General features: G+C 50.0%; 1 protein-coding gene across 1 annotated transcript; it reads left to right on the top strand.

Moving 5' to 3' along the window:
- The first annotated feature begins 218 nt into the window (after positions 1 to 218).
- On the top strand, positions 219 to 15,457 carry LOC143929668 (protein HTATIP2-like). Its single transcript, XM_077453609.1, has 4 exons — positions 219 to 353; positions 5,081 to 5,270; positions 7,692 to 7,799; positions 15,200 to 15,457. Exons 1-4 carry the CDS (start codon positions 229 to 231, stop codon positions 15,269 to 15,271), a joined length of 495 nt encoding a protein of 164 aa, XP_077309735.1. The 5' UTR covers positions 219 to 228; the 3' UTR covers positions 15,272 to 15,457.
- Positions 15,458 to 15,939: the final 482 nt, after the last annotated feature.

Genomic DNA, 15,939 nt, shown 5'->3' with positions numbered 1-15,939 from the left:
TACAGCTAAGCGGTAGGAAAGCTCTTATACACCGGTAATTATGGCAGTGTACAGATCAGTGGCGGGTGTGCTCTTATACACCGGTAATTGTGGCAGTGTGTAGAGCAGCGGTGGGAGTGCTCCTATACTCTAATATATACGGCAGTATATATTACAATGGTAGCCATGCTCTTATACTCCAACATATAAGGTAGTTTATGGTAGTGTAGAGAGTGGCGGGAGCCGCACATGCGCAGTGGCCGGCCGGGTGTATCAATGTTGGGGGGAGGTGTGTGGATCGTTCTGTGTGTATTGGTTCTCATCGCTGCGATCACCTTCCACCAGGAGCACTCCCACCCCGGGGACACCCCCAGGTAACCAGCCTTCTATTACCCCTCCCCCACCGGGGAATACTTCCACCCTGACCCCCCACACCCCTCCCAGATATTAACCATTTCACCCCCCCCAGGTAAAAACACTTTTATATTACTAACCAGGTATTAACCTTTCAATGCCCCCCTCCCCCATAACACACCCCACCCAGGTGTTAACCCTTCAATTACTTTCTCTGGTGATATCACTCCCATGACAACCCCCCCCCCCCAGATAAAAACACTTATAATTTAACCCTTCCCTGATACACCCCTCCCCCTCTTCAGGTAAAAATACTTCTATTACCTCCAGGTACAAACCCTCCTCCAGGTTTTAATACTTCAATGCAATGACCCCCTCCCCCAGGTATTTATCCTCCCCTGACACCCCCCCAGGTATTAATTCTTTCCTGGCATCCCACTGCTCAGGTATTACACCCGGCACTACCCGGGGGAGATAATGAAGGGTTAACCCCCTCTGGGTCAGCAGTGGGAGGTCAGTCTCTATTGGGGGGGGGGGCATATTATACACATCTGGGGGGTGGGGTGATGTATACACAGACAGATGGGGGGGCACTGTATACACATATGTGGGGGGGTGGTGATGTATACACAGACAGATGGGGGGCACTGTATACACATATGTGGGGGGGGGGTGATGTACACACATATGTGGGGGGGGGGGTGATGTACACACATATGTGGGGGGGTGGTGATGTATACACAGACAGATGGGGGGGCACTGTATACACATATGTGGGGGGGGGGTGATGTACACACATATGTGGGGGGGGGGTGATGTACACACATATGTGGGGGGGGGGTGATGTATACACATATGTGGGGGGGGGGGTGATGTAACTCGGGCTCGGTCTGCTCAGTCATGCTGACATTTCTCCATCGCTCTCTGAGGTCGATTGTGTCACCGGGATTAACCCCCGCAGTGCCAGAACACCTTCCTCTTTCCTATAACCTTCTGGCCCTGTAGACTCCTCCCCCTGGCCCTGTAGACTCCTCCCACTGGTCAGGTATTGGTTCAGCACTCCTGTACTGAGGGAGATACAGAGACTGCTACTGAAAATGCAGGTTGCCTGGCTGTCTTCTCTGGGACATTGCAGCCAGTGATGTCATCTCTCCTGACAAACCGTCAGAGCCCTGGAGCATGACAGCCGGGCAAGTGGCATTTTCAGTCCAGCAACCTCTAGAGCCAGTCCTGAGGGAGCAGTCCATGATCTGCAGACCTCCGGGGGCTTCCCCCAATCACAGAATACGATGGATTGCGGCTCTAACAGGACAGGATTTCAGGCCAGCCGGGTGACATTGCGCCCGACAGCCCGATCCGCGGCGGGGACTGGAGCTTCTGGTTGGGTTGGGTTTTGTATCCCATTGATATTGTGCCATGTCCGTCCTCCTCTACAGGCGTCGGCACGTAAACATTAGTAATCCGGGCGTATCCAGTGCCACGCTTTTGTTTTTATAGGATGATGCACCACCCTGCTTTGGGCAGTGCATGTGTGCCAGGCTTGTGTTCTACTCTGCACAATTCCAGCTATCTGTCTCATTCACAGCATGCGATATGCCAAACCGTGCGCTAAAACATGCGTTTTTTTTAACATGGGTTACCACAAAAAGTGCTCCTATACACCAGGATATACGGCAGTGCACAGTACAGTGTTGGGTGTGCTGCTATACAGAAGTACAGTATATATGGTGGTGTACAGTACAGTGATGGGTGTGCTGCTATACAGAAGTACAGTATATACGGCAGTGCACAGTACAGTGATGGGTGTGCTGCTATACAGAAGTACAGTATATATGGTGGTGTACAGTACAGTGATGGGTGTGCTGCTATACAGAAGTACAGTATATACGGCAGTGCACAGTACAGTGATGGGTGTGCTGCTATACAGAAGTACAGTATATACGGCAGTGCACAGTACAGTGATGGGTGTGCTGCTATACAGAAGTACAGTATATACGGCAGTGTACAGTACAGTGATGGAGTGCTCCTATAGTCCAGTATATACGGCAGTGTACAGTACAGTGATGGAGTGCTCCTATAGTCCAGTATATACAGCAGTGTACAGTACAGTGATGGAGTACTCCTATAGTCCAGTATATACGGCAGTGTACAGTACAGTGGTGGGAGTGCTCCTATAGTCCAGTATATACGGCAGTGTACAGTACAGTGATGGAGTGCTCCTATAGTCCAGTATATACGGCAGTGTACAGTACAGCGGTGGGAGTGCTCCTATAGTCCAGTATATACGGCAGTGTACAGTGATATGTATATTATTTTCACGTTTCAGCTTTGTTAGACTCGCACTATGGCGCGCACAGTAGCGTTCTGAAACCTGCGTTGGTTACCACAGCAATGCTCTGCATAGGTGTCGTCATTTATTATTAATTGCTCCCCAATGCTCATACAGGTGAAGCACCTGAGCTCCCGAGCAACAGCAATCCACAGGTGGGAATTCTCTCTCTTTCTATAGGTGGAGGCACACTGGGGCCAATCAGTTCTCCTTCCAGCAATGATCATAATACAGAGTCCATCTCACCGCCTCCTGTCAGCTTAAACTCCATCCCTTGTATCATGTCTGCAGTCTCTGACCGTCTCCTGTATCATGTCTGCAGTCTCTGACCGTCTCCTGTATCATGTCTGCAGTCTCTGACCTTCTCTTGTATCATGTCTGCAGTCTCTGACCGTCTCCTGTATCATGTCTGCAGTCTCTGACCGTCTCCTGTATCATGTCTGCAGTCTCTGACCGTCTCTTGTATCATGTCTGCAGTCTCTGACCGTCTCCTGTATCATGTCTGCAGTCTCTGACCGTCTCCTGTATCATGTCTGCAGTCTCTGACCGTCTCTTGTATCATGTCTGCAGTCTCTGACCGTCTCCTGTATCATGTCTGCAGTCTCTGACCATCTCCTGTATCATGTCTGCAGTCTCTGACCGTCTCCTGTATCATGTCTGCAATCTTTGACCGTCTCTTGTATCATGTCTGCAGTCTCTGACCGTCTCTTGTATCATGTCTGCAGTCTCTGACCGTCTCTTGTATCATGTCTGCAGTCTCTGACCGTCTCTTGTATCATGTCTGCAGTCTCTGACCGTCTCTTGTATCATGTCTGCAGTCTCTGACTGTCTCTTGTGTCATGTCTGCAGTCTCTGACCGTCTCTTGTATCATGTCTGCAGTCTCTGACCGTCTCTTGTATCATGTCTGCAGTCTCTGACCGTCTCCTGTATCATGTCTGCAGTCTCTGACCGTCTCTTGTATCATGTCTGCAGTCTCTGACCGTCTCCTGTATCATGTCTGCAGTCTCTGACCGTCTCCTGTATCATGTCTGCAGTCTCTGACCGTCTCCTGTATCATGTCTGCAGTCTCTGACCGTCTCCTGTATCATGTCTGCAGTCTCTGATCGTCTCCTGTATCATGTCTGCAGTCTCTGACCGTCTCCTGTATCATGTCTGCAGTCTCTGATCGTCTCCTGTATCATGTCTGCAGTCTCTGACCGTCTCCTGTATCATGTCTGCAGTCTCTGACCGTCTCCTGTATCATGTCTGCAGTCTCTGACCGTCTCTTGTATCATGTCTGCAGTCTCTGACCGTCTCTTGTATCATGTCTGCAGTCTCTGACCGTCTCTTGTATCATGTCTGCAGTCTCTGACCGTCTCCTGTATCATGTCTGCAGTCTCTGACCGTCTCCTGTATCATGTCTGCAGTCTCTGACCGTCTCCTGTATCATGTCTGCAGTCTCTGACCGTCTCCTGTATCATGTCTGCAGTCTCTGACCGTCTCCTGTATCATGTCTGCAGTCTCTGACCGTCTCCTGTATCATGTCTGCAGTCTCTGACCGTCTCCTGTATCATGTCTGCAGTCTCTGACCGTCTCCTGTATCATGTCTGCAGTCTCTGACCGTCTCTTGTATCATGTCTGCAGTCTCTGACCGTCTCCTGTATTGTGTCCAAAGCCTTTTACTATATCTGCACCTGCAGTCCTGACAGTAAATATATTCACTGGACATTATATGTGACCCTGTGGTGATGTTGGGGGGGGAGGGGGGGTCACACTTGGGGCCACTCATTTCAAGAAACTTGACCCCTTACTGGTCTAAACGATTTGCACTCCTGTCACAAATAATCCCCATATTGTGTCTAATATGTTTGTTTCCTGTGATCCCTCCCACAGTGTAGTATTTTCCTAAAACACCCCAATCAGGAAAATACCGCATAGTGGCCACTAGGTGGAGCTGCTGATCACAGAAAAGAATCCTATTGGATACATTACAGGAGTTATTCGTGATGGTTGTGCCAATTTTTTTCCACCAGTGTTCATATAGTGGATTCAACTTAAAAAAAAAAAAATGGAATGAGGAAGATATTGAAGCTTCTATGAGATTTTACTGATTGGGTTACATCTAAGCTGAGGGTCTTGTTCAGAGACTAAATTGAGGTTTTCAGCGGAGTATCCCTTTAAATCTGCACTCAGCATTTCTTCTGTGGGGAAGTGTCGCTGTGATTTGTGTTTATTCCGGTAATTGTGCATCTTGTGGTTTTGGGATCTGCTGGAAACATTTTGTATCCTTTTCATCCAAACAAACATCAGTCGGCACGCGGTGTGCCGCCAGGCGGCCGGGGGGGGGGGGGGGCGAGGTCAGAGCGATCCCAGCCCTCGCCGTTTTATAGAACAAAGCAGCTCACAGTTTGTCATTTTAAATTTTGCGATTTTTACAGGATGGCCACCGACCTCAAGACCCTGAGAGAGGAATACAAACAGCTGAACCGATCCTGCTTCATCCTGGGTGCGTCCGGGGAGACGGGGAAGGAGCTGCTGAAAGAGATCGCGCAGAGTCGCCTGTTCAGCAAAATCACGCTGATTGGACGCCGCAAGCTGAACTACGAGGACGAGGCGTATAAGGATCTGGTGAGCGCCCGCCGGGGGTCACTTACCTCCTATATCCACACTGAGGGGGTTTTATTTTAGGTTTTTGATTAGAACTGATTCATTTTAACCCTTTTGCTGCCACAACTGTCTGACATTTATTGCCGAAATACACATTTTGTTACTTGAATCCCCAAATACCGTATATGTTCTGAAGTCAGAGACCCTGTAGAATAAATAAGTTTATGTCACGTGATATTTTCATATATTGTTTACCAAATCATAGGGGACTGACCAACCCACAATGTGATAGCCTGGGCAGGTGACCGGCATCGGGGGCTACTAGACCCCCTAATGTCTCCTCTGCCCCCTGCTGAAGGTGCTGAGAGCAGGTTGTGTCCAATCGGCATTTCCCTTGCATTTCCCTTGGATAGAGCAGCCTGGAAGTGTTCTACAGCCCCAACCTTCCTAGCCCACATCCCTACCCTTCCTCACCCTTCGGCCCTACCCTTCCTCGCCCTTCGGCCCTACCCTTCCTCGCCCTTCGGCCCTACCCTTCCTCGCCCTTCGGCCCTACCCTTCCTCGCCCTTCGGCCCTACCCTTCCTCGCCCTTCGGCCCTACCCTTCCTCGCCCTTCGGCCCTACCCTTCCTCGCCCACTGGCCCTACCCTTCCTCGCCCACTGGCCCTACCCTTCCTCGCCCTACGGCCCTACCCTTCCTCGCCCTACGGCCCTACCCTTCCTCGCCCTACGGCCCTACCCTTCCTCGCCCTACGGCCCTACCCTTCCTCGCCCTACGGCCCTACCCTTCCTCGCCCTACGGCCCTACCCTTCCTCGCCCCACGGCCCTACCTTTTCTCCCCTACGGCCCTACCCTTTCTCCCCTACGGCCCTACCCTTTCTCCCCTACGGCCCTACCCTTTCTCCCCTACGGCCCTACCCTTTATCCTCCTACGGCCCTACCCTTTATCCTCCTACGGCCCTACCCTTTATCCTCCTATGGCCCTACCCTTTATCCTCCTACGGCCCTACCCTTTTCTCCTCCTACGGCCCTACCCTTTTCTCCTCCTACGGCCCTACCCTTTTCTCCTCCTACGGCCCTACCCTTTTCTCCTCCTACGGCCCTACCCTTTTCTCCTCCTACGGCCCTACCCTTTTCTCCTCCTACGGCCCTACCCTTTTCTCCTCCTACGGCCCTACCCTTTTCTCCTCCTACGGCCCTACCCTTTTCTCCTCCTACGGCCCTACCCTTTTCTCCTCCTACGGCCCTACCCTTTTCTCCTCCTACGGCCCTACCCTTTTCTCCTCCTACGGCCCTACCCTTTTCTCCTCCTACGGCCCTACCCTTTTCTCCTCCTACGGCCCTACCCTTTTCTCCTCCTACGGCCCTACCCTTTTCTCCTCCTACAGCCCTACCCTTTTCTCCTCCTACAGCCCTACCCTTTCTCCCCTACCCTTTTCTCCTCCTACAGCTCTACCCTTTCTCCCCTACCCTTTTCTCCTCCTACAGCCCTACCCTTTCTCCCCTACCCTTTTCTCCTCCTACAGCCCTACCCTTTCTCCCCTACCCTTTTCTCCTCCTACAGCCCTACCCTTTCTCCCCTACCCTTTTCTCCTCCTACAGCCCTACCCTTTCTCCCCTACCCTTTTCTCCTCCTACAGCCCTACCCTTTTCTCCCCTACAGCCCCACGCTTCTTGCCCCACTGTTCCTCGTCTACAACCCCACCCTTGTTACCCTACAGCTCTACCCTATAGCCCCATCCCCTCCGAATCTACAGCCATACGTTTGCTACCCTGTTGAAGCTGATGAGTGCAGGTTGTATCTGATTGGTATTTCCATGGAAAGAGCAGCCAGGATTTTACAGTTTTGAAACCTGGAAGTGCTTAGAGCTGAGCACTTCCCGGTTCATACTACCAAGAGGGACGAGCAAACAGATAGATGTGTGATTCCACGCTGCTTTATATCTTGACACCCGCACTGGCACTCAGGAGAGACGGGTAAGCCCGGGACACAGGGCAGGGGTGGGGGTCAGGGCAGTGGGGGTGGCACAATACAGCCACCCAAATCAGAACTTGGCACCTGGGGGGGGAAATGCAACAAACTCCTGGCTGCTATATTGCAGCAACAAAATGGTTAAATCCCTGCCGGTGTTTTTCTGTGCTTGGAGAGATTTCCTTTTACTGCCTGTCCAGAAACACAACAGGAAGTGGGAAGAAATCTCCCCAAAGTGAAGGGAATTTCTCATGATTGATGGGTGTCTCCTGTAGAAGATTTTTCCTCTATTCCTGTTTTGGTGACAACTGTAAGATTTTGGATTTCCTTCCCCCACTAATGAATCTTCCCACTGGTTACAAAGACCGCAATAAACAAAGTCCGTCCCCCCCCCCCCCCCAGTCTATCCTGTCTAATTTTGTCACCATTGTGTGCTGTGTATTCATTCATGCCGTTTTCGTTTCCCAGGTCCAGGAGGTGGTGGATTTTGAGAAGTTGGATGATTACGCTGCAGCCTTCCAGGGACATGATGTGGGGTTCTGCTGTCTGGGGACCACGAAAGCCAAATCTGGAGAGGTGAGTGGAGAGCGGCGCCCCCCGGCGATGTTAAACGATACGTGTGAGTGTTTGAAACTGTGTTACACACAATGTATCGATGCAGAACACTTCCCATAGAGGGGGAGGGGAAAGGGCTCCTCGTGGCCAAAGGGGCCACCCAAAGCTGGACAGAATGCTTGGTGGTATGGCATTTTTCTACAACCCCACCCTCCTACATTTCCTGCCCTACAGCCCCTACCCCCCCCCTACAGCCCCTACCCTTCCCCCCCCCCCCCCCCCCCCACAGCCCCTACCCTTCCCCTCCCCTACAGCCCCTACACTTCCTCCCCTACAGCCCCTACCCTTCCTCCCCTACAGCCCCTACCCTTCCTCCCCTACAGCCCCTACCCTTCCTCCCCTACAGCCCCTACCCTTCCTCCCCTACAGCCCTTACCCTTCTTCCCCTACAGCCCCAACCCTTCCTCCCCTACAGCCCCAACCCTTGCTACCTTACATCTCTACCCTCCCTCCCCTATAGCCCCTACCCCCCTACAGCCCCTACCCTTCCTCCCCAACAGCCCCTACCCCCCTACAGCCCCTACCCTTTCTCCCCTACAGCCCCTACCCTTTCTCCCCTACAGCCCCTACCCTTTCTCCCCTACAGCCCCTACCCTTTCTCCCCTACAGCCCCTACCCTTTCTCCCCTACAGCCCCTACCCTTTCTCCCCTACAGCCCCTACCCTTCCTCCCCTACAGCCCCTACCCTTCCTCCCCTACAGCCCCTACCCTTCCTCCCCTACAGCCCCTACCCTTCCTCCCCTACAGCCCCTACCCTTCCTCCCCTACAGCCCCTACCCTTCCTCCCCTACAGCCCCTACCCTTCCTCCCCTACAGCCCCTACCCTTGCTACCTTACATCTCTACCCTCCCTCCTCTACAGCCTCTACCCTCCCTCCTCTACAGCCTCTACCCTCCCTCCTCTACAGCCTCTACCCTTCCTCCCCTACAGCCCCTACCCTTGCTACCTTACATCTCTACCCTCCCTCCTCTACAGCCTCTACCCTTGCTACCTTACATCTCTACCCTCCCTCCTCTACAGCCTTTACTCTTCCTCCTCTACAGCCTCTACCCTTCCTACCCTACATCTCTACCCTCCCTCCTCTACAGCCTCTACCCTACATCTCTACCCTCCCTCCTCTACAGCCCCTACCCTTGCTACCTTACATCTCTACCCTCCCTCCTCTACAGCCCCTACCCTTGCTACCTTATATCTCTACCCTCCCTCCTCTACAGCCTCTACCCTTGCTACCTTACATCTCTACCCTCCCTCCTCTACAGCCTTTACTCTTCCTCCTCTACAGCCTCTACCCTTCCTACCCTACATCTCTACCCTCCCTCCTCTACAGCCTCTACCCTACATCTCTACCCTCCCTCCTCTACAGCCCCTACCCTTGCTACCTTACATCTCTACCCTTCCTCCTCTACAGCCTCTACCCTTCCTACCCTACATCTCTACCCTCCCTCCTCTACAGCCCTACCCTACATCTCTACCCTCCCTCCTCTACACCCCCTACCCTTCCTACCCTATAGCCCCTACCCTATAGCCTCTACTCTTCCTACCATCCCCCCCCCCCCCTCTACAGCCCCTATCCTTCCTACCCCACAGGTCTTCCCTTCCTATGCTTCAGCTCCATGCCGCCCTACCCTTCTGCAAGATTTTTATTATTACACTGTACCAGTTCCATATTCTGTAGGACAGAATCTAGAGGTAGCAGTTGCAGTGTTCATCTGTCTTGGTTGAAGTGCATCAAAAAACAAAATTTTACCTAAATGTATCCATACATATGCATTGTAGGGTATATGAATTGCGTGTGGTAGAAGGAACCATTGAGGGCCTTATCATTGTGTTAAAGTGTTACTAAACCCACAACCGTAAAATCAGTCTGTATATGCAGTAAAGCATGCTTGTTATGCTCACTGTTTCTCTGCATTGTGTAAGGCTGCTTGATCTTGTATGCACAGATCTGTCCCTCCCTGCACTGTCCCCCTGCACAAGTCTGGATAAGGCAGAGCCTTTGGGGTCAGGCTGCACATGCTCAGTTTGGTGTATAGTGCTAGAGACTTTTTTTTTTTTGTCTTGGGAGGGTGCACAGGGCCAAACAGAACTGTCCAGACAGGGGGTCAGGGGTCCTGCAGCCTCATAATACAGTCAGAGTAGATTGAAAACTCCTCCTACAAGCTTTAATCAGACACTGATAGAAGTCACAAGACTGCTATATACAGCTGGTGAGAAAATGTATTTATCAGTTTATATTTACTAAAATAATTGCATTTCCGTGTTCTGTGTACTGTGGGAGAGCAGATATTGTGAATGCAGGCTCCTGGGGAGACCAGATATAGTGGATGCAGGCTCCTGGGGAGACCAGATATAGTGAATGCAGAGCCCTGGGGAGACCAGATGTAGTGAATGCAGAGCCCTGGGGAGACCAGATGTAGTGAATGCAGAGCCCTGGGGAGACCAGATGTAGTGAATGCAGAGCCCTGGGGAGACCAGATGTAGTGAATGCAGAGCCCTGGGGAGACCAGATGTAGTGAATGCAGAGCCCTGGGGAGACCAGATGTAGTGAACGCAGGCTCCTGGGGAGAACAGATATAGTGAACGCAGGCTCCTGGGGAGAACAGATATAGTGAACGCAGGCTCCTGGGGAGATCAGATATAGTGAACGCAGGCTCCTGGGGAGATCAGATATAGTGAACGCAGGCTCCTGGGGAGATCAGATATAGTGAACGCAGGCTCCTGGGGAGATCAGATATAGTGAACGCAGGCTCCTGGGGAGATCAGATATAGTGAACGCAGGCTCCTGGGGAGATCAGATATAGTGAACGCAGGCTCCTGGGGAGATCAGATATAGTGAACGCAGGCTCCTGGGGAGATCAGATATAGTGAACGCAGGCTCCTGGGGAGATCAGATATAGTGAACGCAGGCTCCTGGGGAGACCAGATATAGTGAACGCAGGCTCCTGGGGAGACCAGATATAGTGAACGCAGGCTCCTGGGGAGACCAGATATAGTGAACGCAGGCTCCTGGGGAGACCAGATATAGTGAACGCAGGCTCCTGGGGAGACCAGATATAGTGAACGCAGGCTCCTGGGGAGATCAGATATAGTGAACGCAGGCTCCTGGGGAGATCAGATATAGTGAACGCGGGCTCCTGGGGAGATCAGATATAGTGAACGCGGGCTCCTGGGGAGATCAGATATAGTGAACGCGGGCTCCTGGGGAGATCAGATATAGTGAACGCGGGCTCCTGGGGAGATCAGATATAGTGAACGCGGGCTCCTGGGGAGATCAGATATAGTGAACGCGGGCTCCTGGGGAGATCAGATATAGTGAACGCGGGCTCCTGGGGAGATCAGATATAGTGAACGCGGGCTCCTGGGGAGATCAGATATAGTGAACGCGGGCTCCTGGGGAGATCAGATATAGTGAACGCGGGCTCCTGGGGAGAGCAGATATAGTGAACGCGGGCTCCTGGGGAGAGCAGATATAGTGAACGCGGGCTCCTGGGGAGAGCAGATATAGTGAACGCGGGCTCCTGGGGAGAGCAGATATAGTGAACGCGGGCTCCTGGGGAGAGCAGATATAGTGAACGCGGGCTCCTGGGGAGAGCAGATATAGTGAACGCAGGCTCCTGGGGAGAGCAGATATAGTGAACGCAGGCTCCTGGGGAGAGCAGATATAGTGAACGCAGGCTCCTGGGGAGAGCAGATATAGTGAACGCAGGCTCCTGGGGAGAGCAGATATAGTGAACGCAGGCTCCTGGGGAGAGCAGATATAGTGAACGCAGGCTCCTGGGGAGAGCAGATATAGTGAACGCAGGCTCCTGGGGAGAGCAGATATAGTGAACGCAGGCTCCTGGGGAGAGCAGATATAGTGAACGCAGGCTCCTGGGGAGACCAGATATAGTGAATGCAGGCTCCTGGGTTTAGTAACACTTCACAATCACTCCTGTGGTCCCCTGAACTGTACAGGCTGTAGGTTGGCAAGGGGCCCCAGCAAGTATCAAGACAGCTGTGTGCAGCCACCTCTCTGCCAGATCTTCCTCTGGTTGGAAGCAGAGCCGCTGCTCCTGCAGGTACGAGATAACAAAAGGTGTGATTCGGCTACATTGCCTGATAAGAGACCAAAGGTCTATCTAAGATCCAACACTAAGACGACACAGACAATTAAATCCAACCTCTGGCCTTCCCTTCAGTGTTGCACCGACTCCTCTCCTGGACTGAAATGGCTTCTCACAATGGGCATTAGAAGCTGCAGCAAGACAGAGCCCACCTCATTTCCTGGTTGGAGGATGTCCTCCAGCATCAACTAGCTCATTCCTCCCTAGCCTGTCTCTCCTTGGCTCCGCCCCTCTCATTCATTGGATTTTTTTTTTTCAACCATGGAGGCATCACACATATGGGGGGTTCTCCATGCAAATACAGCCTGCCTAGGAACCTCCACTGATCCAGACTGACCTCTGCCCATCAGGCCATTTTGATATTTTCAGAACTCCTCCCAAGAGCCAGCCCACTGCTGCTTGCATCAGGACTGAGGGAGCCCGAGAGGAGTACTGAGGCGGGGGGGGGGGTGATACTGGCCCCTCCCACCAGCCATGATCTGCACACATCTCCCAACTTTTTAAAATGGGAATGAGGGACACCTATTAGCAAAAGTTAAAGTTTGAGCATGCAGCCAGAGCTACAATGGAATCGTTTAGATCAAAGCATATTCATGTGTTAGAATGGCCCAGTCACAGTTCAGACCTAAATCCCATTGAGAATCTGTGGCAAGACTTGAAAATTGCTGATCACAGACGCTCTCCATCCAATCTGACAGAACTTGAGATATTCTGCAAAGAAGAATGAGCAGAAATGTCCCTCTCTAGATGTGCAAAGCTGGTAGAGACACCCCCCAAAAATACTTGCAGCTGTAATTGCAGAGAAAGGTGGTTCTACAAAGTATAGCAAGAGAAGAAGTTGGGACTTTGCATGAAGCATGCGGATTTGGAAGCAAAAAACGAGCTGCATGGGTCTGATAATGTTGAATTTATGAAATATTACACAGTAAAATACATCAAAAGCAGTGGTACATATTGCATCTTCCATCATGATTAATTGATTCATACATTGGCATATTGCACATTGACCATGATAGTAGAAGTAAATTAGGTAAAACAGTATATACAGAATATGTTACAAAACTGCATGATTATAGAATTTATGGCATCTGAAGCTCGACGCGTTTCGTTGTGCTGACTTGCCACTCATCAGGAGCTGATGTAAATTGGATGTCTATAAAACAAAAGTATTATATCAGACAATGAGTAAGTCTTTTGTATATAAAAAGTAAAAATAGAGATAGAGGGAATTTGCTTTAAACAACCACCCATACTCACAGGTGAGGCAATGGAAAGGGCATGGCAGTGGTTGCAGCCAGGGACACGATCTGGCACGGGAGCTGAGGCGGCACATGCGGAAAAGCAGGGAAACAAGCCCCGTGCTAGGACAGTGAAAAACGATAATCAGTGAAAAATTAGAAAAATATGAAAAAAATAAAATAAAAAATTAGGAAAAATATGTGATAGGAATCTGTGATCGTGAGACTGTGTTGGAAACAATAAGAATGCTCCAACATGTGAGAGGTGGGAGAAAAAGGGAAGGGAGGGAGAAAGAAGAAAAGAGGGGGAAAAAAAATGGAAAAAGGAAGGGAAGAGAGGAAGAGAAAGATAAAGAAAAGGAAACAGAAAACGTGTGACGGTGAATCCGTGTTGGAAGCAATGGGAATGCTCCAACCTAGTGAACGCTGTTATTTAGAGGTGAGAGGACTCAAATGTGTAATAGCGAAATTGTGTTGCTAACAATAAGGATGTTCCAACATAGTGAACACCATCGTCGAAAGTAAGAAAACTGTGAAACACAAGGATGTGAAAGATGGGGGGAAAAAAAGGGGAAATTAATATGTGCTAAGTGTGTTACCTAAATGTGTTGCGTGGAAAGTGTACTGCACTTATTGCGTGAGGTTTCCAATCTGCAGCCCCTGTGTTTGTGTGTTAGTAGCCGTGCTACAAAAAAAATGCGTGCCTCGCCGCAGGCGCATGTGGCCACCAACGTCACGCTGGCAAATAAATATTATATATATGTATATGTATATGTGTATGTGTGTGTGTGTGTGTGTGTGTGTGTTCACTATGTTGGAACATCCTTATTGTTAGCAACACAATTTTTGCTATTACACATTTGAGTCCTCTCACCTCTAAATGACAGCGTTCACTAGGTTGGAGCATTCCCATTGCTTCCAACACGGATTCACCGTCACACGTTTTCTGTTTCCTTTTCCTTTTCTTTATCTTTCTCTTCCTCTCTTTCCTTCCTTTTTTCTTTTTCCAATTTTTTTTTTCCACTCTTTTTTTTTTTTTTTTTCTTTTCTTCTTTCTCCCTCCCTTCCCTTTTTCTCCCACCTTTCAATGTTAGTGATCACATGTTGGAGCATTCTCATTGTTTCCAACACAGTCTCACTATCACAGATTCCTATCACATATTTTTCCTAATTTATTTTATTTTTTTCATATTTTTTCTAATTGTTCACTGATTATCGTTTTTCACTGTCCTAGCACTGGGTTTGCTTCCCTGCTTTTCCGCATGTGCCGCCTCAGCTCACCTTCCAGATTGTGTCCCCGGCTGCCCACGCAACCACTGCCATGCCCTTTCCGTTGCCTCACCTGTGAGTATGGGTGGTTGTTTCAAGCAAATTCCATCTACCGTATTTATCGGCGTATAACACGCACTTTTCTCCCCTTAAAATCCGGGGGGAAATCGCGGGTGCGTTTTATACGGCGATCCTCCGCGATTTCTGGGCGGCTTTCGGCCACCTTCGGCCCTTCTCGGAAAACCGGCGAGAATGGCCGAGAGCGGCCGAAAGCCACCGAAGGCGGCCGAGAACTACCGGGCGCCGCCGAGATACACAGGACATCTCGGCGCCATTTTTAAAAATATAATCTGCAATTAACACAAGGGGACAACGATATACAAGGCTGCAATGATGGACAGGCTGCAATGATGGACAGGCTGCAATGATGGACAGGCTGCAGGACAAGGCTGCAATGATGGACAGGCTGCAGGACAAGGCTGCAATGATGGACACGCTGCAGGACAAGGCTGCAATGATGGACAGGCTGCAATGATGGACAAGGCTGCAAATGACACTGACAAGGCTTCAGATGGACACTGATAAGGCCGCATTGATGGGCATTTAAATGTAAGTTTGTTTTTTGTTTTCCTTAAATTTCCCTCCTAAACTTGGGGCGCGTGTTATACGCCGATAAATACGGTATCTCTATTTTTACTTTTTATATACAAGACTTACTCATTGTCTGATATAATACTTTTTCGTTTTATAGACATCCAACTTACATCCGCTCCTGATGAGTGGCAAGTTAGCCACGAAACGCGTCGAGCTTCAGATGCCATAAATTCTATAATCATGCAGTTTTGTAACATATTCTGTATATACTGTTTTACCTAATTTACTTGAATATCATCGTCAATGTGCAATATGCCAATGTATGAATCAATTAATCATGATGGAAGATGCAATATGTACCACTGCTTTTGATGTATTTTACTGTGTAATATTTAATAAATTCAACATTATCAGACCCATGCAGCTCGTTTTTTGCTTCCAAATCCGCATGCTTCATGCAAAGTCCCAACTTCTTCTCTTGCTTCGTTTTGACAGGGATGGAGGCAATTGTGACGTAACTGTCCTATGCCTCATACAAAGTCCCAACCCTTTTTTTTCCTTTCTACAAAAGAATTGACTCCGGGGGGCGCCATACAAATGCCCCTCCCTCACACTTTTCACATATTTATTGGTAAACAATTCTGAAAAATATTTATCATTTTCCTTCCACTTCACAATTTTGTGCCACTTTGTGTTGGTCGATCACATAAAATCCCAATAAAATACATTTACGTTTTTGGTTCTAACATGACAAAATGTGGAAAATTCCAAGGGGTATGAATACTTTTTCAAGGCATTTTATTACCACTTTAACCGCTCCCCCCCCCCCCCCCCCACGTCATATGCTGTCATCAAACTTGAGCGGTGATATCTGAATGGCGAGTGCAGTTACAGTCT

The sequence above is a fragment of the Lithobates pipiens genome, unplaced genomic scaffold (genome assembly GCF_037356315.1).
Source record: "Lithobates pipiens isolate NorthernLeopardFrog02 unplaced genomic scaffold, aLitPip1_a1.2 Scaffold_24, whole genome shotgun sequence".
Taxonomy (NCBI): Eukaryota; Metazoa; Chordata; class Amphibia; order Anura; family Ranidae; genus Lithobates; species Lithobates pipiens.
Note: the sequence above shows the minus strand (reverse complement) of the source record. Positions and strands in the feature narration are given on the sequence as shown.

Excerpts from the sequence above, each read along its gene's own strand:
- LOC143929668 (XM_077453609.1), top strand. The coding sequence starts at position 229 with ATGCGCAGTGGCCGGCCGGGTGTATCAATGTTGGGGGGAGGTGTGTGG. Across the intron at positions 5,271-7,691 it reads ACGAGGCGTATAAGGATCTG|GTCCAGGAGGTGGTGGATTT; the intron begins GTGAGCGCCCGC and ends TTCGTTTCCCAG. Across the intron at positions 7,800-15,199 it reads CGAAAGCCAAATCTGGAGAG|ACATCCAACTTACATCCGCT; the intron begins GTGAGTGGAGAG and ends TTCGTTTTATAG.